General features: G+C 51.2%; 7 protein-coding genes across 7 annotated transcripts; 4 read left to right on the top strand and 3 right to left on the bottom strand.

The window, feature by feature from the left end:
* Positions 1 to 221: 221 nt before the first annotated feature.
* GT037_001614 (lipase 1 precursor) lies at positions 222 to 2,129 on the bottom strand (the record flags this gene model as incomplete). The annotated part of the gene is made up of 1 exon (XM_038926661.1): positions 222 to 2,129. One exon carries the CDS (start codon positions 2,127 to 2,129, stop codon positions 222 to 224), a length of 1,908 nt encoding a protein of 635 aa, XP_038789953.1.
* Positions 2,130 to 3,403: 1,274 nt separating this feature from the next.
* On the top strand, positions 3,404 to 6,769 carry GT037_001613 (uncharacterized protein; the record flags this gene model as incomplete). The annotated part of the gene is made up of 9 exons (XM_038926660.1): positions 3,404 to 3,680; positions 3,725 to 4,080; positions 4,135 to 4,649; positions 4,703 to 4,943; positions 4,999 to 5,282; positions 5,329 to 5,882; positions 5,934 to 6,116; positions 6,168 to 6,392; positions 6,447 to 6,769. The coding sequence occupies 9 exons, from the start codon at positions 3,404 to 3,406 to the stop codon at positions 6,767 to 6,769; spliced, it is 2,958 nt and encodes a 985-aa protein (XP_038789952.1).
* Positions 6,770 to 7,012: 243 nt separating this feature from the next.
* On the bottom strand, positions 7,013 to 7,815 carry GT037_001612 (uncharacterized protein; the record flags this gene model as incomplete). Its single annotated transcript, XM_038926659.1, has 2 exons — positions 7,013 to 7,301; positions 7,361 to 7,815. The coding sequence occupies 2 exons, from the start codon at positions 7,813 to 7,815 to the stop codon at positions 7,013 to 7,015; spliced, it is 744 nt and encodes a 247-aa protein (XP_038789951.1).
* A 6,963-nt stretch (positions 7,816 to 14,778) lies between these two features.
* GT037_001611 (uncharacterized protein) lies at positions 14,779 to 15,041 on the top strand (the record flags this gene model as incomplete). The annotated part of the gene is made up of 2 exons (XM_038926658.1): positions 14,779 to 14,820; positions 14,880 to 15,041. The coding sequence occupies 2 exons, from the start codon at positions 14,779 to 14,781 to the stop codon at positions 15,039 to 15,041; spliced, it is 204 nt and encodes a 67-aa protein (XP_038789950.1).
* Positions 15,042 to 16,369: 1,328 nt separating this feature from the next.
* Positions 16,370 to 19,199, top strand: GT037_001610 (glycoside hydrolase family 31 protein; the record flags this gene model as incomplete). Its single annotated transcript, XM_038926657.1, has 2 exons — positions 16,370 to 16,625; positions 16,678 to 19,199. The coding sequence occupies 2 exons, from the start codon at positions 16,370 to 16,372 to the stop codon at positions 19,197 to 19,199; spliced, it is 2,778 nt and encodes a 925-aa protein (XP_038789949.1).
* Positions 19,200 to 20,053: 854 nt separating this feature from the next.
* On the bottom strand, positions 20,054 to 21,400 carry GT037_001609 (adenine nucleotide alpha hydrolases-like protein; the record flags this gene model as incomplete). The annotated part of the gene is made up of 2 exons (XM_038926656.1): positions 20,054 to 20,808; positions 20,860 to 21,400. The coding sequence occupies 2 exons, from the start codon at positions 21,398 to 21,400 to the stop codon at positions 20,054 to 20,056; spliced, it is 1,296 nt and encodes a 431-aa protein (XP_038789948.1).
* Positions 21,401 to 23,388: 1,988 nt separating this feature from the next.
* On the top strand, positions 23,389 to 25,365 carry GT037_001608 (uncharacterized protein; the record flags this gene model as incomplete). Its single annotated transcript, XM_038926655.1, has 5 exons — positions 23,389 to 23,631; positions 23,679 to 23,921; positions 23,972 to 24,222; positions 24,270 to 24,697; positions 24,752 to 25,365. The coding sequence occupies 5 exons, from the start codon at positions 23,389 to 23,391 to the stop codon at positions 25,363 to 25,365; spliced, it is 1,779 nt and encodes a 592-aa protein (XP_038789947.1).
* Positions 25,366 to 25,827: the final 462 nt, after the last annotated feature.

Below are 25,827 nucleotides of genomic sequence, written 5' to 3'. Positions count from 1 at the left end.
GTGGCTGGGGTTCACTGTAGCATCATGTACTTGGCTTGTAGCACAGTTTTTGATACCAACTAATGAGTATGCCAAGCGAATGGAAACATTATTGCACTTCTGAACTGACATTGAACGTGAAAAGGATATGGTATTCATACAACTGAGAGGAACAGCGAAACTCTCTATCACAATGGTACTCCGGAACCCCTACAAATGCAATAGTATACGACGAAAAACACTCAGTCCAGCTTGAGTGCTGGAACACCTTCAAACTGTAGTCTTCTGAACATGCCACGGATGACACCACAGTTCTTCTCCCTTTCGTCATCTCTGGTTCGCATCTCTGTGCGCATCTTGCCCAGCATATTCGTGCCGTCACCCCTGTGACCACCTTCTTTGATGTTTGTGAAGAACATCCTGCGACCCGTGTTGTCCAGCGGCTCCCACTTGGCGATCTCAACATCCTTCCCAGTCTTAACATCCTTCCTAGGAATGACCTGGTGTTCGCGGTTGGGATCGAGGAACTTGATGAAGCTGATGAAGTAATCTGAAATCTCGTTCTGGCGACGTACCATGACCTGTCCGACGGTACCGGCGTGCTTAGTACCGTATCCGTTCTCGATGTCAACACCCCACATCACGTCCCATTGGTATTGGTATGTAGGCACGTTTTCGGGGTTGTGTTCAGACATGGCGTTGGATGCGAGGTATGTAGGGCAAATATAGCGGATGTCGCCCTGGGCTTTCGCTACGGCGTCCCACCATGCGCCACTGTCGGGCCAGTGTCGGTCATTAGGGTACGTGCTGACGAGTGTGCTCAGGTCTTCGTCGGTGAGGAGGGGGTAATGGTCTTTGAGGTAGGACTTAAATTCACCCTCATTATCGGTGGCCTTCTTGACTTGGTCTGACCCTTCGTTGGATGTGAAGCCGATGATGGTTGGGACCTTTGCGTATCGGTTGTTCATTATGGCTGCTGGGGCAGGTTCAGTGAACATACCGCCAGCTGGCTCGGTCGTTGGGGCCCACATCCAGCGGGGTGGAGTGTCGCGGCCAGGGAAGTTCATGGGGTAGTTCTGGTAGTAGAGATCGCCTGTGGCGGCGTCGCGTATGCAAGCGATGTCTGTGCAATTCAGTCCGTCTGCGACTTCGTTGTAAAACTTCTCAGCTTGCTCAGGCGTGAAGAAGGTCGGACTCGCGGGAGATTGGGCGATGGCGCCGTGGAAGAGTTGTTTGCGACCTGTGCCGGGGACAGGGTAGTAATTGTCACCCTCATTGGCGGTGAGTTGCAGCATCACAGACGCACCGCCTGCGCTTGTACCCATGATGACTACGTGGTCTGGGTTGCCTCCAAAGTACCTGATGTACTTCTGGACCCACTCCAGCGCCGCTCTCTGGTCGCGAAGCGCGTTGTTGTAGTCGCCGTCCTTTGCGATCTGTTCGCCAGGGAGGAAACCGTAGATGCCGTTGCGGTAGTACATGGTGACCACGACAATGCCCTTGTCGAGTTTGCCATCTACGCCCTTTTCGCGTCGTGCCTTTTCTACCATCTCGCCTCCGTTGCTGCGTCCTGGAAGGTGGAAGCCGCCACCAGGGATGTTGACCAACACTGGCAGGTCGTCACCCGGCTCAGCATCGAACGGCGTGAAGACGTTCAAGCTCAGACAGTCTTCGGTAGAACGAGTCTTGATACCCAAGACATCCGGTCCTGAGATATCGTCCCTGTTCCTCTGAGCTGGATCAATCTTCTGGATTCTTGGGCACATTCCCAGCGATCCATCCCACACCAACGGCTTCTCGCCCCTGCCGATGCCATACGTCCTGTTCACCGGTTGTGGTCCCCGAAACCTGTTTTTGCCTCCTGCATCTGCGGCATATGGGATGTTCCAGTAAGACCTGACTTTGTCCGTGACATTGGGCTTGATGGCTAGGTAGTCTAGCTCAACGATATTGGGGTCTTCGGTGTTCTTCAACGGCGCGGAGAAGGTAGACGTAGGTTTCGAGCTAAGAGGTGGTAGCCATTCTGAGCTGGGGCGTAGGTCGGGCGAATAGAGGAAGGCAAATGTAAAGGCGAGAATGACAGCTGCTGTCAGACCGAGTATAACGCGCCTGTCGAAGATAAGACTCGAGTTGAGGGGACGGATTGCCATGGTGGGCAGATGTTGGGAGTTGCAAAAGAATGTGGCGTCGCGTCAAGGCGGCGGAAGTTTGTTATGAGACCGTCGAAGTCTGCATCTGCATCTGCGTCCTGTATACGAAACTCAGGAGCCAGAAGAGAAGACGCTATTCAGGGAGATGGTGAGTGTGGCCTCCCGCGTTGTCGCAATCCTTCCAAGCATCCATGTCTGCAAGTTTCCTTATCCTGGCCCGACGGGACGACCGAAGGGGCTAAGGGGGCGGCAATCGGCACCATCTCCTTGGCGCTGACGCGTATCGCAATTGTGGGATTGCCATGGCGGCGTACGACAACCAAGACGTCGTCGAGAGATCCGGAGAAAGAGTTGGGGAGAGCTACATTGCACAAGTGTGGCAGTTCACGATAAATGGCAGGGTCCATAGCGTCCGCCGGTACCTGTGGCTGGTACGACCAGAGGTCAGCGACTAGCGTGCTGACCTGCGTTGTTACCCATGAGCCTCAACATCCACTAACCCTTGGAGGAACAAATAACATGAATACAATAGATGGTGTATCGCTACAACCTCCGCCGGCGGTATCCAGGTGCTAGCTGTTTAGATCCGCAATGGGTTGACGTCTGGATCCTCGCATTGACCGTCAACGAAACGCAAGCTAGGCAATGACAACTACCTACTGAAGCACAAGTCCAGCGACCGTCGCAATACAAAACTTAGGAACCAGTAGCTCTCTGGCAGACTTTTCTGCTTTTTGCTCGTATTTTGTTCAAGGTGACTTTTCCAGATTGAGCAAACGGAGAGATAAAGGTAGAGCTCACCATGGGTCATGGCTTCACAGCATACCAAATTGTTGGCCAGGTATGTTGCACTAGCATATTACAAAGCACAGCATCTTGTAAACCTTAAGGGTATAGCACCTCTTTGTAGCAAGACTGTCTGTTAAAAGCTACATGTTGAGATCTTCTGCTGGAGCTTGCCATACTTTTGACAACAGGAGCGATGAGTTTGATATCAGAAGAGGCTGTCACTCTATTACCTTGCCGAAAGCGGAGCGGCTTCGACTTTAAATCCGCTCTCTCACCTGAAGGCGGCAGATGGTGCCAGTACGGGCCGTTGTAGGCCTTCATAAGCATCTTTCTCCTGTCTTTCCACTCTCAGTCTTCTTTCTCTCGACCTACTTACTTTTGCTCACGGCGAACAACATCGGTTGCTCTAAATCTACCCCATCTAGGCCTGGTTTTGACTTCAGCTTGTTATCCTTCCAGTCACAGCCTTTGGCTAATCATCAGCGATGTCTGCAGATGTCACTCGTATGGAGGGCCTACAACAACAGACACCTGAGAGCACGCAGAGTCCTATCTTCGAGCCACAATGCCCAGCTCAATCCGTACCGGTCGCTACAATGCTTCCACTCTCCGCCTCAAGCACTACGAAGAATTCTACCCTAGATGCTCACATCATTTCACCACACATGCAGAGGCTTCGAGACATCGAAGCTGATGCCAATCGTGCTATCCTTAGCTGGGGTTCCGGTGGTGCAGAATCAGCTATACCTGCAAAGCGAAAGAGTATGCACCTTGCACTTGCCGCAAATTACACTAACCTTTGTCAGATTCCGACACATTCTCTGACAGCGACGATGAAGACAGCGACGACGAGAAAGACTCTTCGCAAGTCCCTCCGTACGATCCAGCTCAACAGCGTCCTCCGAAGCTACCGATGTACCACCCCGGCTTCAAACAAGCTGAGGAAGATACTCAAGCTATATTGCAGGTCTTCCTAGACTTTCTCAAGGCTGCCAAGAACCGCGGAGTCTCTGGTGAAGAGGCTACCTACCTTTGGAATGAGATTCTTAAGAATCGAGATATCCTATATCAGAAGGAGATCCGGATCGCTGTGACTGGGGACACTGGTACTGGAAAGTCCGCTACAACGAACGCTCTTCTTGGTGAAGACCTGACACCAGAGGTAAGTTTGTTGCACTGCCAAACATAAGCAGCTTTCACTAACACGAACCTATAGGGTGACAATGGTGCAGCATGTACAAATGTCGTTACAGAGTTCCGGCAGAAGACTCTGTCTACCAATATTGGCGCAGTGCAAGCCGAAGTTCAATTCTACAGCCTCGAGTATTGCATTGACCTAGTAACGGGCTGGGTCAGGGTGTGGCTTGACACGAGACAGAGACTTATAGAAGACGAGGACAGTGTCGACGACAGAGACCGAACGCGCAAAGATGCTGCATTGGAGTGCTTGGAGCATCTTTTCGCTTTCCGTGTCGCTCCAGAGTCTGTTGAGGACTTTATGTCTTCCAGTAAAGCTCTGAAAGTCGACTTATTGTTGGAGAAATTTCTGCAGTGGACGGTTGACATACACAGCCTGTTTGTGTCAGATGGAGAGCTGTCCGTCCGCTTCGAATCTAGTACGCACAACGATATGCGTGAGCAACTTCGACCCTTTCGAATGCGAGCTCCCAATGCACGCTACAAAGGGAAGGTGCTTCAGTTCAGTCCATGGCCGTTCGTCGAGATTATACGGTAGAGATTGACACTTTTCCACGTGCAAGTTATGCCGCTGATAACAAACACAGATACTATGTCGATAGTCCGTTGTTACGGGATAGTGTCTGCTTGGCCGATGTTCCTGGCACGAAAGACATCAACATATACCGCCTCACTGCTGCCATCGCATACCTCCAGCAATGTGAAATGACTATAGTAGTTGTAGACATCAAGCGTGCGACAAGCGATCAGTCTTTCCGCCAGCATTACCTCGATGCGCATAGCAGGCGGCATCATGGCAGTGTCATCCTGTTAGCGACTAGAGCTGATGTAAGTGCACCTGTTGTATCGTTTGTTATACTCATACTTACTTCATGTCTTGCAGGAATTGAATGACGATGGCGGCAGTACGCTTCAGCTAGATCCTGTCGCAGAGGAAAACCTTGCGCCTATCGAGGAGAAGCTCGCAGATCTTACCAGCGAACTGCAAGCTATCGAGAACGAGGTTGAAGCCAACAAGCGTGATATGAAAAGACTGAAGTCCAGTGTTCATCTTGGAAGCGCCACTGCAGAGCAGCGCACCCAGCATGACGCCCTCAAGGCAGCAAATAAGGGTTTGGCTAGTCGCAAGAAGGCTACAATGCCACTCGTCGCTTCCCTGGAGAAAGAGTAAGCACTGCTCTACATTGGCATTTGGCCAAGCTAACTCTGTCAGGCGTAGAGATGTACGTATTGCATGCCGCAATAGGCTTGTAGCCGCGGGCATGAGTCGCATGTACAGTCACAACACTGGCGATGATGCGGGCGCTGCGTCGTTCTGCGTCTCCAATCGGATGTATATGCGGCATCGACGTGGCTACAATGCATCCAATGTAGAGAAGGCACCAACGATGAAGCTCGAAGACACTCAAATCCCAGCTGCATGCAGATATATTGCGGGAATACCCTCACAAGGACGCCTTGCTGTTCTAGAGCATTTTGTGCTCTTCAAGGTACCAATGTTGTTGAGCATTGTCCAGGTGAGCTGCAGTAAGAGCACTGAAGCCAGGATAGAACATATTACCAAGATCATCGATAAAACCATAAAGGGCACCGAAGGACGGGTTCGTGGTGTCATGAATAGATGGGTCAAGGCGTTTTCCAATGAACTTACAAGCGCACTCTCAAGCCATGAACTGCAAGACAGGTTTGACCGAAACGCCGAGAAAAAGCTCGAAGAACTGGCCACTATAAATGCGGCCTCGCATAAGGCATTGGTGAACAAGAGAGGTGAGTCTGGGCCAAATTTAAAATGCTGAATTCTTCGCTAACGATGTCTAGGCACATACCAACAGAAGAAGTTAAAGATCGATCACAATCTGAACGCTTCGCTGTTGGCACCTGCGAAAACCACGATGGATGCCGCGTTCCGAACCGCACTCGATACCGCACCTGCAGCGCTCAAGGCTCAAATGGCACAGACGATCAAGACCGTTATTAACGATTTGAACAGGCAACTGAAGGGTACGTTCACTGATATTTCATCATCTTCTTTTGTACTGACACATGTCTTAGACGACCCCCAGGCTTTGGCTGGTGACGCTTACCAGCTGTGCTTCGGCAAGAATCGTGTCGGCTACGACGAGGAGATCACTCTCAAGGTCGAAAACGCAAGGAAAGAACTTCACCAAGGACTGATCGCTATACAAGAAAAGGCCGTCAAGCCCGGAGACAAAGGCTATTTCTTCAAAGCAATGGATAAGATCTACGGGGCGGCTCTTGATGAGAGGCCGGGCAAAGGTAACGACATGCATTTTCATACGCTAATACCCATCCACTGACACACGTTTTTAGGCAAAAAGCTGAAAGACGTCCGCCACGCTTATCTTGAGGAGAATGTCATTGGCCTTGATGGCCCTTTCGCTGCGATCGCCGAAGGAGTTGAAGAGGATGTAAAGAAACTCATCAAAAATACCTGCGATAAGTTGCGCAAGGAAGTGGTCGAGATGCTCAAGACAATTCGCGCCGCTTTCCAGCGTCAGAAGAACAGGAAAGAACAGGACACCCCCGAGGGCCAGCAGTTCCGCAAGGAGCTGCATGAGCTGGTTGACGAGGCGCGGAGAATTCTTGAGGGAGTTGTGACCAAGAGTCTGGAGAAATGCAAAGAGAACAAGTGAGCTGTTCGGGCCGTGAGCGGATTCAAACAGTTCGACACGGAGGATAACAGCGTTTTCGATAATGCCACATGTCCAGCACCTCAGGTAGCAGTTTACAGTATTCATTGGCATGGTCTGTATAAGTTTAAAACTCATTTGACTACCTTTAGGGTATCTTTTGACCTCAAGTTCATGTCTCACAGCTAATGAGGTCTTTACTGCGCCCTTGTTTAATAGGAAGGTTATCGTAGCTGTATATCACTACTACCAAACTCTGACACCGCCATCCCAGCCAATCATCTTGCCACCATCCTTTTCTTTGGTCGATTCGCTGAGAACCTTGAACATGCCGTCGCAAGACGCATCAGTAGTTATGTCCGCTTCCTTGAGGTTGTACAAATATGCTGCCGCGTTACCCATATCCGTCTGCACCCAGCCAGGGTCCAGAACGAAAGCGTTTAGCCAGGGATCCTCGCTATTGATGCGGATCGTGAGCCAGTGGACCATCACTTTGGTAGGAGCATAAGCCGCGTTATGGAGTGGGAGTTGGTTGCTGCTTGCAATTAGCTTACACGGTGAACGTATAGAGGGAGATCATGAGGGTAAGCGTACACAATACAGCCAGCACTTGATCCAATGGGTGTGAAGATGGGCTGTCTCTGTGATTTCTGGAGCAGCGCCCGCGTGGCTTGATAGAGAGTGACGAAGCCATAAACGTTTGGCCCCATGTGACCGCGGAGGTCATCGAGCTTCAGCTCGGCTACAGAAGGATAGGTATATGCGACACCTGCATTGGCAATGACTATGTCCAGATGGTCAATGGCGTGATGGTCTTGTAACTCCTTGATCGCGATCAAGGCGTCCTCTTCAACCGAAGCGTCGATCTTGACAACAATGAGCTTGCTGCCCTCACCCCTAGGCAATTCAGCTAGTGCCTGTGACGAAGGGTGCGCGGGATTACGGTTTCCAGCAATGACCGTGTGGTTGGGTTGTGCGAGGTATCTCTGCAATAAGCCTAGGCCAAGACCACGGTTGGCACCAGTAATGAGGACAGTGGTTGAAGACATGGTAAAGACGGCTGATTTGTTCGAGGTCGAGGTATGCAAATAAAGTTTGACTATGTCTGAACCGAAAAAGGACCGAGATCAAGTATTAAATATTTCGTTATTGTGCAACTGTAGTAACGCGACTCTTCAAAGTGTTGTACGAAGAGGCGGTTGATGACCAATCCAGCACGGCGTCTGCTTACTATGGCCTGCGGAGTGAGGCACGGCAATGGAAAAATACGACCGCAATTCTGAAATAACCTGTAACATGTAATGGAGTATCACAACAGCGAAACAGTATTGTTACCGATCAAAGTTGTCCGTAAAGCGCTAAGAGAACCTCGATACTTGGTGGGCTTCGGTTGTCGGATTTGTGTAAATCTACATATTGATGACGCTGCATTCAGCTGATCAATCGTGTTGTTGACCCGAATCTGGTCTACTCTGTATTCTCAAGCTTACCCCGAGACTTCTGCCAGATTGGTTGTGTGCCTCGTTGTATGCTTACCTTCACACTATACCACAATGTTGTCTCTGACCTTCTTGTTGTCCTCCATGGTCATCGCTCGTAGCGGCGCGACTGTGTGGATTGGGGTACATGAACTTCGCGCTGAGTTTGTAGATATCGCGCCGTGTCGCGTCGTGTCTTGTCTCGGCCCCTGGTGTGTCTATTGGCGACTAGTCAATGTCTGATGGTGTCGCAGCGTTATGCGTCCGATTCGACTTTCGTATCTACCAGATGCGTTTCTCAGTATCCAAAAGATCTTTAGCGATCACGCCTTGCATGAAGATGCTGCTGATACCTGAGCGACTGGGGGCCATGAAAGATCATCGTTGGCGGCAATTAGTCCCACCAGTGTCGCGTGAGTCGTGGCACAGACCACTGCGCACCAAAACCAGGGTTTACAGGGATTGAAGTTTCGTATTGACCATGCGGCGAGCTTTCGAGTGCAGTACGGTGAGTTCGTGGATAGCTGGTACGCGTCCGTACTGCGCTGTTTGGCGGTCCGATGGACTACGCGGCCAGGCACCAGGCTGGTTTAGATCAGCGGTTAGATCTAGTGTAACCCTGGCTGCCAGCCTCAGGCTCCATCAACGCGTTCCGCGCTCTACAACCAAGAACCTCGCTATGTCTTCACACTGGGCCCTCAATCATCGCTGGGGTTCTATTTCGCGACATGCCGCTTATCTACCCACTTCCCGGCGGCCCGGCTCCGCTGCCGACTGACCCGACCGTGAGCACAGTCCCGTATAGCCAAATAATTCACATGATGTGGATGACAGGCTGTTTCCATCGCTGTGGTTTTATGAGATGTGAGGATCGCGTCTAGCAATGATGCCAATGACGAACTGTGGCTGCCTCTCTCGATTGCGTCCGTCCTGATACTGGGAACGTCATGATACGCGGGCCGGTGAGGCTCATGCGGTTTCGGTACCTCATTCTCATTGAGCAGGAAAATTTGGGCTCCCACCGGTCAATGCCAGGGCAGGGAACGCTGAGCTGCCTGGGTACTCCACGGAAAGATTTCCTCGCCTCATAATGAAAGTGACGAGCATAATGAGCAAGCGTGGACGATGGTTGGAAGTTGGCCCAGGCGAAGTCCCTTCTGAGTCCCTACAATACCGTGCAGGTAGAAACAGGCTATGACCTCTTCTACGAGCACCTGACCAGGTGTATTGGCGTAACTGACAAAGATACCCGAGAATGAGCATAGCTGACCCTATGCGCGACTCACAGCACTTGTCGTTCGACTGAATGACGTCTTCGGTAGAGCTCACGTTGGATACTGCCGTTTCTTAAGCCAACCTTGGAAGAACTTTGCGCCATTTTGTCCCCGCAAATCTGTCGGCTACAACAAATTAAGTCGCCAGGTGGAGGACCATAGACTATTCTCAATCGAGCTACCTTGTGCTGGCCTTGCCCGGTTTCAGGCAAACCTCAGATGGCGGCCACCAATCAACATTTGCGTGACGTTCACGGATATCTGCGTCAGCCTTGCCAGCACGATATCTCAGCTGTCATATATCGAGCGCGCAGCCGCGCTCCTCCCTTGTTCCTTCTCGTCAAACCATCCTACGCCAAATCAATCTTCTTATTGTTGAGGTTGTCCTCCACCAACCCAAGAACATAGGGCGGCTTCGAAGCCGCCCTAGACCTTGCTCGAATCAGTCTTACGGCCGATAGCACATTCGTACACGCACTCACCGAAGACCTCAGCGAAGTCTGAGGTTGTCTCTCACCTAATTCATTGACAAGACGTTGAGAGTAGTAGCGGCCTAGTACTAGGCCGCTTACGCCATCAACTGCTCTCACTAGTACGTATCTAGCTCTTTGCGCGGAAGCGGCGATGCTGATTATGTGTCAGTGATCATCGCTTAGAACAGTTCGGTTACTGTCCATCATGTACAGCAGGAGCTCTGCAAATCAATCCTGATGCCCCAATATACGGATCAGCCTCGTTTGCCAATTTACGGATACCCGGTGCTTGGGAAGATTACAATGAGTGTTCAGAAGGGTATGCCTCATGGCAAATGGATGGTTCAGTGGGATGTTCGAGTGTTGAGGAATTGGCCTCCACTTCTGAGTCTTTCGACTACGGACAGTTCATTGACATCGATTTGTTAATCTGGCATGATCCCGAACCTCAAATCTTCCTTCCATCAGGAATTAGTCCATCGGCTGACGGCGCTATAGCCGAAAATCTCCAATCGCAACCCCCTCAGAACTTCATATCTCCAGATGCCCCCTCTGTCGCCATGATTCCCTTCTCCGACACGTCGACCCCGAGTGTTAGTTCAGAGCAGAATGTAGAACAATCTTCAAGCAGCTCAACCCCCCTATCGCTCGAGCTAAGGTCATCGTCTTCGAAGAGCCCTCCTAATAGCGGCCTTGGCTCGGACGACGCTATCGGGGACAAGAGAGAGATCAGCTCAGCCTATGTTGTTCGTTCATGTCCGACCTGCAAAGAAAAATTCACGAAAGAAGCACTCTACACCCGACACCGACGCCACCGCAAGTGCGCCGCTCCCTCATCAATACTTCAATGCAGCGCATGTCCAAAGAAGCCTGTCTTCACGTTACCGAAAGATCTCAAACGACACCAGATACGTTCCTGCCCTGCACGGATCGTTAAGGAATCTTTCACGTGCAGCGACTGCGGTTCCAAGTATCTACGGAAAGACACGTTAGAGCGTCATGTACGGGAGACGCACTTGAACAAAAACAGCTAAACTCATGGACGCCAACCATGGCCACGCTCTCACTTTCACCGCCCTACCACGGCGTCAGAGAGGAAAATCTAGCTCCCGCGCTATGCAGCCAGCAGCGCGGGGGTTCGATTTTCCTCTCTGACACCGTACTGCCATCATCATCACAAGTTCTGCACGTTACGATTGGAGATCGAAGCGATCTCGTCTTATTAGGAAAGAGTACGGGGCCTTGTACCAACGCTCAGGATACTGTTGCTGCCATATGGACACGACCATGTCAGCATGATCATGGTTCACCCCCGACGCGAGAGATGAATCATCCCCACGCGATCCTTGGCTGATTCGCGTGGGGTCCTCTCAATTCTTGCGTTGGGGGAATACTAGCTCTCGAAATCCTCCACGGTTGGAGGTGCGTAAGGATATCTTGGGGACTGTGCCAGAGCCTCTTTGGTGCGACCGTCAACACATGTTTGCTTGCAGAGGCGCATGTGGTCATCTCTGGCTTCTATTGATGGGGAAGCGGAGTAGTAAACCGTTTCCAACGCACTCAAGAGGTAAAAAGGACTATCTGGCACAGGGGGTATGCGCGCGCTTTGTTTGCCTTTTAATTTGCGTCCAGTCACTCGTTTATTTGCTCATTTTGTCATCTTTTATCGAACCTACTCTTCATCGCCACAAAAGCGCACCAGAGGGCTCACTTCACCATGAGCCAGGATATTTCGGTCATTTACGTGCGTATTCTTTGGAGAATACTGCCTTTGGTATAAGGCCTGCCCATTCACTGGCAGTTGAGACGATGTTGACTTCTATTCTCCTTTCGTGCCTCGATGCACACCCCCTTGTATTCGTTGTACATATTAAACAAAATAAAAACCCAAAGGCCTAAAACATTTTCTCTTGCAAAATCGTGACAAAGCAGAAGTTAGACATGGTGCGAAGATCTCAATGTCGTGTCGAAGTCGCTTCAAAGGTGTTCATAGTGCTGTAGTCTTGAAAACCAGAGTACATGACGTAATATATGCTTCTACCTAGAGTGTAGGATATAGCTTATCAAGGCAAGCCTATTCACAGGCGTCTGACAAGACACAGGTTCCTTCGTCCCCTGGTGCTCGTCCCTGTCTTGTAGCGAGTCTTTGCCTAATCCGCCTGTCCCTCTGCTTCTTAGATTTCTTCTCCCGCACCGTCTCTATAATGTCCTCAGCTCGTCGAGTCTTTTCCTCTTTCAGCCTCTGGTGTAAAGGTGGTAACCATGAGTCGCCTCTGGATGTTCGAAGCACCGCAGCGTATGTGGGTATATCTGAAAATCGGCATGTGCGTCGGGACTGTAACGCTGGCCTACTCGCACTTCCCGTCAAAGCTGGAAAGTCTTTCAGGTCGATCCGAAACGGTGTTTCGAGTCTTGGAACCCGTAATACAAGTATACTTCTATCGCCATCCCAGAAGCGTGCCAGGCAATTTCCGCCATTGTACATACGCTTTTGCTTTCTTTTGGCATATATTGTCGAGTTACCACGATACTCAGCCAAGAAATGGTGAAGCTCCAGTTCTGCGCTTGTTGCATATTGATCATGAATATCTACGACAGCATAGATATCAGCGAGCGAATCGTTTCGCAGAAAAGATAGGATGCGCCAGCACGATTGGAGGACTAAACCCTTGACCAGAAAGCGATCTAGTTGCCCAGCGAGGGTTCCCTCCTGACTCCAAGAGAGCCTCATGTACGCCGTAGGCAATCCTGTATCGTCCAATTCACGATGATCTCGCGCTCGTGTTTCTTGGTAGATATCAAGCAAGGGTTTGTCGTCCAGCAAGATATGTAAGTTCTCAGTGCTCGAAACATCGTCGAACTGTCGCTGAGACGACTTCCCTTGCTTGACGGCTTTATGACAACGGGCTAGCTGTCTGAGCTTTTCGTTTCGATGCGCGTTTCCGTCTTGCGTTCGATGTCGGACGAAAGCAAGAGGCAGATACATTGGTGATATAAAGAAGCACTGATCACCATCCCTGAGACGGACTAGCACCTTCAGTTCCGATGTCATAATTTTGAGACATCGTCTCCAAGATTTGTTTGAGCCAGCTCCATCCTTCCAGGCGGTAAGAGCTCTCCTTCCTATTGTTCGAGCCTTATTCGATGCGTGGAGAATCGGAACGCATCCACTAGCGGCACTTTTCTCGAATGAAAAGCTTTGCGAAATCTGGTTCTGTCTTGCGCTAACTTTTCCTGGCACAAAGCAGCTTCGAAGCCGTGGGTAGCTGCTGAAAATCTCCCCAAGATTCTGAAATTCAGGTATGTGGGTATTGGTGTCCGTTGTATTTTGCCTGCTTTGCTGAATGATCGTTTTATTTTCATCGAGACCAGTAAGGTCTTGAGAGGGAATAGTGGCCCATTTCATTGGAAAGTAGACAACAATAAACCGTCTTATCTGAGAGTGAACATGATTATCATACTTTGGTGTCGAACGTTAATTGCGATAAACATTGGCGACGAACCCGACGCTTTCAGTAAAAAGAACACTGAACACCTTGCCTTTCTTGAAGAAATCCACATTCCGAACATCATAACTAGGATCAAGGCTCTCGTAGTGACTTCTGCCTTTGCTGGAGGAATCCTTATTCCATACAGAAAAGTTAGGGCCAAGGAGCTCATGGTGATTTTTGGCGGGAGAAGTAGGATGATTTCTTGCCGGCGCTCGATTCCGCACAGCAGCAGCAATAACGCTGTTGAGCGTTCCCAAGTCAGCACCTATTACAGACATATTTATCTCTGATGGTGGGGTATATGTGCGTGTGTTTAGGGTAGTGTAGGGGGTGTGTGCGGTGAAAGTGGTTTCTTTGCAAGATCTTGTAAAAGATAGGCAGGCGTGCCTCAATTTGGGTCCTCCGAGGGTGTATTCGCTGAAGTAACCTGGTGTTTGACATTACGATTTTTGTCGATAAGCTTCCCAAGTTGAACTGGGAAGATTCAAAGCCTGCTTTATTCTGATGATATTTTGTAGAAGCGAACAGGTCAACACATGGTAGTTTCGAGCTTATCGCAACGTGGCTGAGATGTTACTCCGCGGCCTTGCTTCACAACCAATCGCTAGTCGGTACCCAATCGGGTTAGCACATGTCCTTCGTGGCCTCCAGTAATCGTGAAACGACGTGATGCGTCAACGCAATGATATTCTTCTGATGAGGCTGTACTGGACATGTGGCCACCAATAGCGGGACGTGTAGATGTCATGCTTCTCTGGTTATGGAATGGAAATCATAGAAGACAACATCACACGCTGTTTTGTCATCGCAGCAGACGTGGCCACCAATCCTAGGTCGACCCAATAGCACTAGCAAATTGCCTCTAGAGATTAGAGAGAACGTTTCGCTATATGTCCACATAACATATCGTGCGCCTGCTTTGCGGCCTCCAGCAACATCCAACTATCCGTGATGGGGGCAAAATGATCTTGCGGCCTCGAATCAGATGAACCAATCCTACCAGATTGCGGCCATTCTTCTCATCCAACAGGCCCCAGAGCTAGATGCTATTAAGATGAGACCCTACTCGCGACGTAGATGTATCTACACCCCAATGCAGATACTTCAGACTGTAGCTCTTTACTTCTACCGATGAGAAACCAACATCCGACGGTAAGTCAAAGCTGCCTCATCACATATCACACATCGTCCAAGAGCTCAAAGAAAGCCGTATTCTCATCTGGTAGTACCCTCGCAACCTGCGGGTCCGATACATATTGTCGTAGTCTTGCATCTTTGAACATCGGAACGGATAAAATGGCAGGGCCGAAGACCGCATCGGTAGATGGGGAACAGCCGGTACGTCCGCTCACATCGTCTTCTCCAGTACTCAGCGGCTAACAGAGTTTACCATACAGAGAGACGGAGGTCAGCGCCCGAAAGTCACAGACGAGAGTTTGGGTTGCATGGCGAATGATACCGGTCGCGAAGGTGGTAGCATGTCAGCGATGGATCGGTGGTTGGGCGAAACGAGGAAGGAGGAGCCTTGGAGTGTGTACAGTCGAACGCCTGACGCCTAAGGGGCGCTGTGTTGTCAGAGGCGCATGATCGTAGACGAGGATACAACCGGCTTTAAGTTTGGGCTGCAAAGAAAGCCTTCTACACTTAAGCTTTCATTAGATCTTTCCATGTGCCGTATATCCGTGACATTCCGAACTCTTTTGCAAGTATATCTTTTAACTAGATGCAAGTGTCATAACTAGACTAGGCTTCGATGGATAGCTCTCATAGTGATGATGTCGAAAAAGAAGCGGTTAGGTCGGGTGTTCGGGAATTGGATCGGGTATCCGATCACATGAGATTGCGATAGTGTGTAGCTTCAGGCATTCGACATAGCGGTGTGTATCGTGGATGGAAGTGCGAAAAAGAAGGAGGGAGCCTACAGCCACACTGAAACTCGCGGATGGAAGGTCAAGATGCTATCATTCCAACTTCGAGTCCAGGTGACACGGCAATGGACATCACGCTAAAAAGCTTAGCGCGGGAGCGGCGTCCCCGCAGTTCACGCGAACTCAGCGACTGATCCGACCAAGACTCCCCGACGTCACGAAGACATCTCAGATGCATGAAATGCGGGCCTCGCGACACTTCCTTGATTAGCAAATCTCTTGCGTCCTTCCTGTTGTTATACCCAAGGTCGGCTTGGCCGTCACGGGTACATTCTGCTAAGCCAAGACACCAGCACCTATGACGATCGCACCCGGGATCTTTGCTTGTTAACCGCGCATCTATTGGCAGGCATGTGTGCACGTAGTGGAAAGTGTGGCGATGCATGCCGGGATTGGTACTCGCCCATCTGAGCACTACCCCGGAATTCTAGGGGAAGCTGCCGCCTTTCCGGTATTGGATGTGACTTGTTGATCCCTCATTTCCTAGCCAGATGCTAGTATCCAAACAACTACATGCTTTTTTGTATCGTGTACGCGCCGGTGTACAACCCTCGGCGGGAATATGGACTCGCTGCATTATATATGGGTCTATCCTGCAGGTACGTCTTCGAGACCGGTCCTCTGCATGACAACTGTTGTTCCCCACATTCACACCGCGGGTGGAATATTGTTACAGTTCACTGCGTCATTGCGCTTTAGTTATGAGCATTTTCCCCAGATAGACGTCAGGTGGACGAACGAGACAGACCGGAAAGAGCAGGATTGTGGGTCAAGCGGATACTGTGAGTCTCAGACTTGACCTTGGCTACCGACACCTACCGATATCGTGAATGTCTGCACGGGCCCTTCCATTGCAGGCCCTCCTCAACGTATATATTCCCGAGCAAACGAGCCTTTGCTCTTCTTTTCCTACCTACGAGCGCTCCTCAACTTTTGGATAATATTGGCAACTCGACATAATGGTCAATATTCTTATGCTCGGGCTTCTCGCCTGCTCGAGCCTCACCCACGCGATTCCTATAGCGCAGCAATCTGCCGATGTCGCGAGTATCCTCAACCGCCGTGCAGTAGTCGATGCCTGCCCTGGCTACACTGCTTCCAACGTTGTTGAGAGCGACTCAGGGTTGACCGCCGACCTTACTCTTTCTGGCGCGGCGTGCAACGCTTACAGTGATGATATCAAGGACTTGAAATTACTCGTTGAATACCAGACTGGTAAGTCAACAGTCTTTTACCTTTACTTGATATGTTTACTGATACTCAACAGACGACCGTCTTCACGTCAAGATTTATGACGCCGACGAACAAGTCTACCAGGTTCAGGAGGAAGTGTTTCCCCGCCCCAAGCACGAGAAGGCGTCCGCTGGAAGTGCTGCACTTCAATTTGGTATCAAAACGAGCCCATTCTCGTTTGCTGTGAAGCGTAGGGACAATGGCGAGGTTCTGTTTGATACCGGAACTGTTCCTCTGGTCTTCGAGAAGCAGTATGTTCGCCTGCGTACTAAGTTGCCCGACAATCCCAATCTCTACGGTCTTGGTGAGCACAGCGACTCTTTCCGTTTCGCCACGGACAACTACGAGCGCGTCTTGCTGAACGCGGAATCGCCCAACATTCCCAGGAATGCTAACCTGTACGGAACGCATCCCGTCTACTTTGACCACCGCGGTGACAAGGGGACCCACGGCGTCTTCATGCTCAATTCCAGCCCAATGCAAGTTGAGATCAAAAAGGCCGACGGCTACCAGTACCTTGAGTACAACACCATCGGTGGCGTCATCGATTTGTACTTCATGGCTGGTAGCAAGCCCGCCGAGGTCTCCAAGCAATACGCTGACATCGCCGGCTACTCCGCCATGTACCCATATTGGACCTTTGGTTTCCACCAGTGCAAGTATGGATACTGGGACGTCAACATGGTCGCTGAGGTCGTTGGCAACTATTCGACTGCTGGAATTCCCCTCGAAGTCATGTGGACTGACATCGACTACATGTACCTTCGCGAGGATTTCACGACTGATCGCGAGCGCTTCCCTCTCTCGAAGATGCGCGAGCTTGTACAGACGCTTCACTCTCGCGACCAGCGTTACATTCTGATTCTCGACCCTGGTATTCACGCTGTTGGCGGTCAGTACGTCACTTATCAGAAGGGTCACGACATGGAGGTTTTCCTCAAGGCCGCAGACGGTACCGATCTACTTGGCGTACAGTGGCCCGGTGAAGTCGCATGGCCTGATTGGTTCGCGCCCAACACAGAGAAGTGGTGGGCTGGTGAGATTCAAGCAAACTTCAACCCAGAGAACGGTATCGATCTGGACGGTCTCTGGGTCGACATGAACGAAGCCTCCAACTTCTGCCAGGATGTTACTACCTGCAACCCCCGCCAGCAAGCGATCGATCAGAACATTCCACCACCACCTGCGAACGCGCCACGACCCAACACTGGCCGTCCCATTCCTGGGTTCCCGGCTTCGTTCCAACCAGGAAGCACGCTCAAGGCTCGTGATTCTTATGATCTCTCGGAGCGTAGTGCACCTGTTGTTGAAGTTCGTGCCTCAAAGTCTGTCTTCCCCCGCCAATCTTCCAATGGCAACATGAAGGGCTTCCCTGACCGTGAATGGTTCAAGCCCGCGTACCATATCAACAGCCATCTGGGCGACGTTTCTCGTCAGACCATTCCCATGAACACTACAAACTACGACGGTACCTACCAGTACGACACGCACAACATGTACGGCCACATGATGGCAGGAACAACCCGTGAAGCGATGTTGGCCCGCCGTCCCGCGCTCCGTCCCTTTGTGCTGACGCGCTCCACCTTCGCCGGATCTGGTAGCAAGGTTGCTCATTGGTTCGGTGACAACTTCTCAGCCTGGGACGACTACCGGATTTCCATCCGTCAGATGCTGTCTTTCGTCTCGATGCATCAGATGCCCATGGTTGGCTCTGACGTCTGCGGTTTCAACGGCCAAGCAGACCAGTACATGTGCGCTCGCTGGGCTGTCATGGGAGCCTTCCAGCCTTTCTACCGTAATCATGCAGCAAATGACGCCGCCCAGCAGGAGTTCTACCAGTGGCCCGTTGTCGCTGAGGCTGCTAAGAAGGCTATTGATACTCGTTACAAGCTCCTCGACTACATCTACACTGGCCTTTACTACCAGGGCAAGGAGGGTACACCTATGATCAACCCAATGTTCTTCCTTTACCCAGAGGACACGAATACGTTCGGTCTCGACCAGCAGTGGTTCTACGGCGACGCGCTGTTGATCACACCCGTCGTAACTGAGTACTCCGACACTGTCACGTACTATCTGCCAGAGGACACTTTCTACGACTACTGGACCTACGCAAAGGTCGAGGGTGAGGGTAAGAACGTCACTGTCAGCAACCTGGGCTACAGCGACATTCCCGTCCACATCCGCGGTGGTTCCATCGTCCCGCAACGTGTCGCCAGCGCCAACACGACCAAGGCTGTGCGTCAACAGGACTTCCTCGTCATTGTTGCGCCTGATACGGATGGCAAGGCGACTGGCCGTCTGTACCTCGATGATGGAGAGAGCATTCAGCAGTCTGGTACCAGTGAAATCTCCTTCTCGTTTGACAGTGGCAAGTTCAGCGCGACAGGTACATTCGGATACTCGGGCGCCGATGGGGAGAGCATCACCGTTGGCCAAGTCGTTGTGCTGGGCCAGAGCCAGGCTGGCGCTACCGGCAACTTTGACGCTGATAAGGGTGCTGTCACGGTCGATGGGCCGTGGAAGATGGATAAAGAGTTTAATTTCCAGCTATGACGTTCACCCGGCTTAAGACTTGCTCAGAGTGGAGCCGGCCACACTTCGATGGTTCAGACTAAGGCTGCTTTCCTTATTGTCTTTGCATGTTGTGTTGGATTTATGGGAAGCATTGCATAGAGATGGCGTTCACGGATATTGATTGGAAACGGGTAAACGCGTGGTGTGGTGGATTTCTAAGATACCATGGGAGGCGTTTTACAACGATGCTCTATACCTCCACTGTTATGAATAGCACCCATTCTTTCTTCATAAACCTTTTCCTGGTTTCCTGTGATGTTTGACACTGTCACTATGCTGTCAACGCTTCACCCGGGAATATACAACCAACACGTTAAGTCTCCTAGATGCTACAACACAAAAGTACCAGGACACAAGGGCAACTCGGTACGTACCGCTCTCCCGCTAAGTGCGATAGCACCGATGCAGTGCGAATTAGCTATGGTCACAGCTCCAAGTGAGACATGAGGGCGTAAGATCATTCGTGCGGGGTAGTGGAGTGTTGACTCTCGTGTGACTGAGACGCTTGTCTTGCTCTGACAGGTCACGCTCACGCCTCGTCACACGAGTCTGTCAGCCACGAGCCTTGTAGCGCACACCGACTATATCAAGCCACCGACCCGTCTAGATGTGATTCGGGGCGGTCCGGTACGTTTGAACAGACAAGCTGCTGCAAATACGGCGTTGGTGTTGTGCAGTAATATCAAACAGATGTGTTTCCCACAGACTGTCGTGCAGGCTTGTCGCTATACCTGAGAACACGCGAAACGGTTGGTAATCTAAGCAAGGCCGTAGCGGTGCCTTGCGCATTACGGGCAGTCGTAAAAGGATCTCTTTTGGTTGTGGTTTCATTCTCATCCGATCGTCGTAGCCTCGAGCTCATCGCGAACACTGTTCATGCTTACATCTTGGACCTCGTAACCGACCTCGATCTTGTTCTTTGGTCGCGCCTTGTTGAGTCCTTCAAGCAGAACGCAGGCCTTGCAGACTTCTTGACTCGAAAGGTATCCACACTTCTTGCACTGACCCATGACTTGCTTTGCCGTCTTCCTGGGTGTGAAACCTTTCTTAGCTTTCTTTCCGTTCGCTAGCGGTACTGCGCCGTTGCGGTTAACGCTCTTGATCGTGATCTCGGTTTCAAGGTTGCCGTCAACTGCGGCTTCGTTTTGTCTGAGCTGTGCCTCTACACTCGCCATCTCGCCGCCTGTGCTGCGCCCTTGGGCACTTCCACATCCGCCTTCCTCTTCTTCGGCAACAGGCATACTGCTAGCACAAGCACCCCCGCATCCTTCATCGCTACCGGGTACAAGCTTTGCCATGTCCTCGCCGCTCCTGACAACGTCAAGGATAGCACTGGGCCGTACTCTCTCAAGATTCTTGATAAGAGCTCGTGCGCTGCCGCGAAAGGCTTCGGGCGAGTATATGCATTCAGTGCTAAAGTAGTCCAGGTTCTTGTGATGGGCGTAGAGAACAATCTCCTTCTCGTACGCGTACTTGAGAGGCTTGCTACGCTTGATGTTCGTATTCGAGGCAGGGTCAGAAGAGGCTGCGGGGGTAGACGTGATGATGGAAGTTGTGCGCGACAGGCGGGGGAGGTCACCTCTGAGCACTATTCCTGTCAGCATACTCCACAATCAGACGCCGAAACTATAATACTTACAGTTCATCAAGACTGTCTCGGCGACATCATCGGCGTTGTGTCCTGTCACCACATGCTTGACTCCCAGCCGTGACGCTCCGCGATCAAGCGCTTGTCTTCTGAAAACGCCACAATACGTGCAATTGCCTTTCTTGCCCACCTGCTCCACCACTTGGTCCATCGTCCATCCATATAGTTCCGCGTATCCCAAAATCGTCAAGTCCATTTCATACTGCTCCGCATTTCTTCTTACCGTCTCCAAACTATCGTCCCGGTAGCCCTTGATTCCCTCATCGATGGATAGCAGGATGAGATCAAGGCCATAGTCATAGCGCTCGTTGAGAGTCTTGAGAACAGAGGCGAGGACAGTGCTGTCTTTACCACCCGAAGCACCGATGGCGACTTTTTCTCCGCGCTGGAAAAGCGAATTTGTGGTGATGGTATGGTGAATTTCTGTCTCAAACACGGATATGAAGCATGTCTTGCACAACTTGGAGTGATCCTTGGGTCGGAGGATAAGCGCCCGGTTCACCTTGCACAGGGCGCAGGGTGAAGGCGGCATTTTTGGGTATGGTTGTTGCAGAACGGTGACGCGAGGATGGCTGAGTGGGCTGCGGGGAGAAAGAAATTGTGCGCGAGTCATTACCCATGTGCGCGTGGGGCAGGATCACCGTCATGCATTCGGCAGCTGAAACAGCCGCCTCTCATCTTCAGACCTCGTACCCAATCTCCACCTTCCTGACCTCCCCCCTCTCAACGAAACACCAAAGCACCGAGCTGCCATGTCCTGAAAACTCTGTTTTCGCCTGTCCGGTCAAGCTGTGCGCTCCTACCCCGCAATTCTGGTAAACGTGATGCGCGACGGTGTGGTAAAGTTCGCTTTATAGCACCATGCACCATGTAGCCTATCGACTGCCATGGTAGCGCGCAACGCATACTGTGGTACGACGGAACGCCTTAACCCTATCCATCGTCATGTCAAGTCAAGCCAGGGCAACACAGCAGTCATGGTTGTGGACATGAATGCTTCCGAAGAACATCGGACTTCTAATAGCAGAACAGAACAGATGAACCAAAGCACCTTCCTAATTGCAGTCTTCGCAATCGAATACTCCCGGAGCACGAGCGCGAGGCTGAGCCCAAACTGCCCGCCTGGCCTGTGAGCATACGAGTCTCGACCGCTTGGCACACCTTGAGGCCCGTGACCCATGTACCTTGAGGTGTGCCATGCCATTGTGTGCCTGGGGTAAAGGATCGAATGCTTGGAATCTGAAGGTTCTCCGGTTACTGTGTAGCCATCATCCTTCTCGCCTCAATCAATCAATATACCTGGTTCGAGCCGGCGGCTCGGTGCTTCTCCGATCCCTATCGTCCCGATGGCATTGTGCAATATCTCCACCTAGGATAACTGTACGCGCAGTCATACAAGTGCCGCTATGCATGGTGACAGGAGGTCGGTCTAGTTACGTGACGTGCTTAAGGGAGTGTTCTATCGGCATGTCATGACGATCATTTAGGTCAGTTGTGGCGTTTTGACAGTCGCCTGCTCATATCGACTATTGGGAAAGTTTACTTGTCAGCCTTATTCGACATAGGCTCTTACAATGTTTATCGGATTCTTCATGATCTTCAGAACTACAGCAGAACATATCCACGCCACCACGGTTCCGGCATAATCGGACGCTCGGACCAGGCTAACAGGAGGTTCGTAGTGAGAGACATGGCCCCCCGGACTTCCGCGCACCCGGGTATAGGGCAGACAACCATGTGACAATCGCCGAGTCATACACATGACGATGGCAAGTACTGTCGGCGAGGCGGCATAGGCCGTTAGGAAACATTGGTGTGTCGAATCGGAAGGAGGTCGGCGAACTCATGTTCTGAGAGACATGAGATCGACGAGACCGCGCAGTGCAGAACCAAGAAGCGACGACGGAATCTGCCTTTGTGCCTTCGCTGCGCCTTCGCTGCGCATCGGCAAAACCAATCTTTGAGGATTTTCAGGGTGTTATGTCTCCGAGAAAATCGCCTTCCGGTGAAAACAAAACATTTCTCAGGTACACCAACCATGTGTTTCGCGCCCAACGTGTAAAAGCAAGGACGCATCATCGCTGAAGGATGTGACCCTGGGGTATCGTGCGATTAAATGAGGATCAGCAATTTGGCCGGGATAGCCAGCTGCCAGATCTTGCACTAACCGGTTTTACACAAGACGGAGCCACATCCGACTCTAGCACTACGATCCGGTGTCCACCAGCGGCACATCGTTGGCTGACAGGTTCAGCACTGTCAACTCTATCAGCATTGCGCACCCTTGAACATCTCCCGCGTCCAAGATGAATCTTCGGGACAAGATGTCGATCTTCGTACCCTGCACCATGCCGTGAACCCTTTCACCTATCGTCTCGCCGACAATACTCTCATTAAACTTCCGTTGACTGACACTGCCTGTATAAGGTCGAGGCTGTCCGCATTTATCACGACATCAGTCTCGCTGAGCAAGTCGCAGTACTCAATACGTTCCTTTAATCACTTTCTTTACAGGACACCATGGGTTACACACTTCCTCTCGATCGTGTCGGATGGACCTACATTACCATTTTCATCATTTGGAACATCCTAACCTTCACTGGTGTCAGCTTCCTATGGGCTCATCGCAAGCACCCCTCTGTTCGGATGCGAAGGCTGCCAGTCTTGTTTGCCGGTATTGGTGTACTCCACATCTATGGCTCCCTCTGCTGTTTAGCCTACCCGATTGGCCCAGCGGTCCCATGCTCTCTTGAATTCTGGATGGTATGTCATTCGATGACATGAACATGAGTCTTTGCTAACATGAGTAGATGTCCATCACAGTCCCGTTGGGCATGGCTTTGTTCCACGCCTCGAACAGTCAGTTCTTGCACCTCGCCAGTCGTCAGAAGCAGTTTGCTCGTATGAGCTCTTTGAAAGACCACGAGCCTATCGACGAGAAAAAGGCTCAAGAAGTCGTCAACAGCCGGTGGAAGAGGATCATGAACGGGGTTGAGCGGGCAGACAATATCGAGCGAACATTGATCTTCATTGGAATCGGCATGGCTGTTCAAGTAAGTAAACTCTGCACTGGTCATGCGACTGTAGTTAACCCCCGAACCAGCTCGCCCTCGTTCTCTTCGTCTTTTTCGCTTCAGAAAAGTTCCACCACGGCTACGGTATCATCAACTATACCGTACAAGGTACTGGCGGGGAAGTGCGCGCAAACTGCAGCAAGGGCTGGGAGTGGTGGCTGTCGATCGTATGGCAGCTATTCTGGTCTTGGATTTACGCCCCATGGATCCTCTTCAAGTCGCGCGGCATTCGCGATGTTCACGGCTGGCGTCTCCAAACCATCATCTGTTGCATTGCTGGGTATGTTACCATTGCCGTGGGTCTGTCTTCATCGCTGACTTTTGTAGACTTCCAGCATCTCCGCTTTGGCTCCTCGGCCTTTACACTCCTTCGTTTGCTCCCATGAACGCCGTCTTTCCGCCACCAGTGTGGTTCGCTGTCTGCTTCTGCATCATGGAGATTTGCACCATCGCGTTCCCAATCGTCGATGTGCTCAGGAGCAACAGATTGCGTCAAGAGACTCTTGATGCCATTGCCAACTGGGAAGCTCGTCAGGCGACTGCAAACCTGGAAGTCGTGTCTACCGATGCACCTCTCAAGAGCCCTAGCGAATTCTCCAGTACGACGACACTCAAGTCTGGTGGTGAGATCAGCGTCGGCGACCGCTCATTCGACTCGCAGAAGTCTGACATTTTGACCATGACTGCCCTGGAGAACGCACTCAGGTCCAACGCCATGCCACTGCTCCAATTTGCTGCCTTGAAGGACTTTTCTGGTAAGTCTTTCGCATACCGTTATGCAGATAGATATACTAACTTTACACCAACAGGCGAGAATGTTAGTTTCCTAACCCACGTCTCAGACTGGCGCCTCTACTGGTTCTCACCCAAGTCATCCATTGCCGACCACCGCCGCAAGCAGTTCCTTGCTGCCACGCGCATCTACGCTCACTTCATTTCCCTCGAGTTTTCCGAATTTCCTATCAACATCTCATCAAAGGAGATGAAGCGCCTTCACATCGTTTTCGAGAGGACAGCAAAACTTCTCTTCGGCCGTCGTCTAAGTTCCGACTCCTCTTCGTCGAGCGACGCTACACCCTTTGACAATGTCATGCCCGATGATGCATCGGACTCGCCCATCAACGACAAGAGCAACGCCCACATCTCGGCGAACGCTATCAGTCTTGATAAACTTGGACGTGCGAACTTGAAGGCTGTATCCCGATTGGGCGAGCTCTACGGGGACGAGTCAGTCATAGACGTTGACGTTCCGGACTCGTTTAACGAGTTGGTGTTCGATGCCGCAGAGAGCGAGATCAAGTATCTTGTTCTCACAAACACATGGCCCAAGTTTGTCAACGTTTCGCGCGCCAACAGTCAGTTGAGCAAGGACGAGGATGAGGAGAAGGGCAATGCTTTCATGAGGAAGTTGCTGTGCGCATAATGTTTGCGCGCGGCGGATGTGATGGCCTTAGTTAATAATATAATTTGATACCCCGCTTTGCTAGAAAGTAGCAGCGCAATACACTCGTTAATCATGACATGATTCTTGTCTGTGAAGTTTTGAGTCTTGGTGGTGTTGAGTCGGAGAATGCGATGGCCGAAGGCGAGGTACCTGGGTACATTGCAACTGCCGAGAGCCCGATCCACATCTTCACCATGACGTATCGGTTCTAGATCTCCCACGCGCACCATGGCATCACTGACTTTTGTTTTGTAAAGTCCGTTACCACCGAGATGCAGCTATGGTGGGGTTCGTAGTGCATATCAAACAGGGTAGAGATTGCGTGGCAGCGGCGTTAATGATGTGTTCATGATAACTTGGACGCCACTACAAAACCGCTCGAGTCCCAGACGTGCCTTGTGTACTTAGATATCAATACGCAACTCAATTCCAATTTACAGC

The sequence above is a fragment of the Alternaria burnsii genome (assembly GCF_013036055.1).
Source record: "Alternaria burnsii strain CBS107.38 chromosome Unknown 750, whole genome shotgun sequence".
Classification (NCBI taxonomy): domain Eukaryota; kingdom Fungi; phylum Ascomycota; class Dothideomycetes; order Pleosporales; family Pleosporaceae; genus Alternaria; species Alternaria burnsii.
Note: the sequence above shows the minus strand (reverse complement) of the source record. Positions and strands in the feature narration are given on the sequence as shown.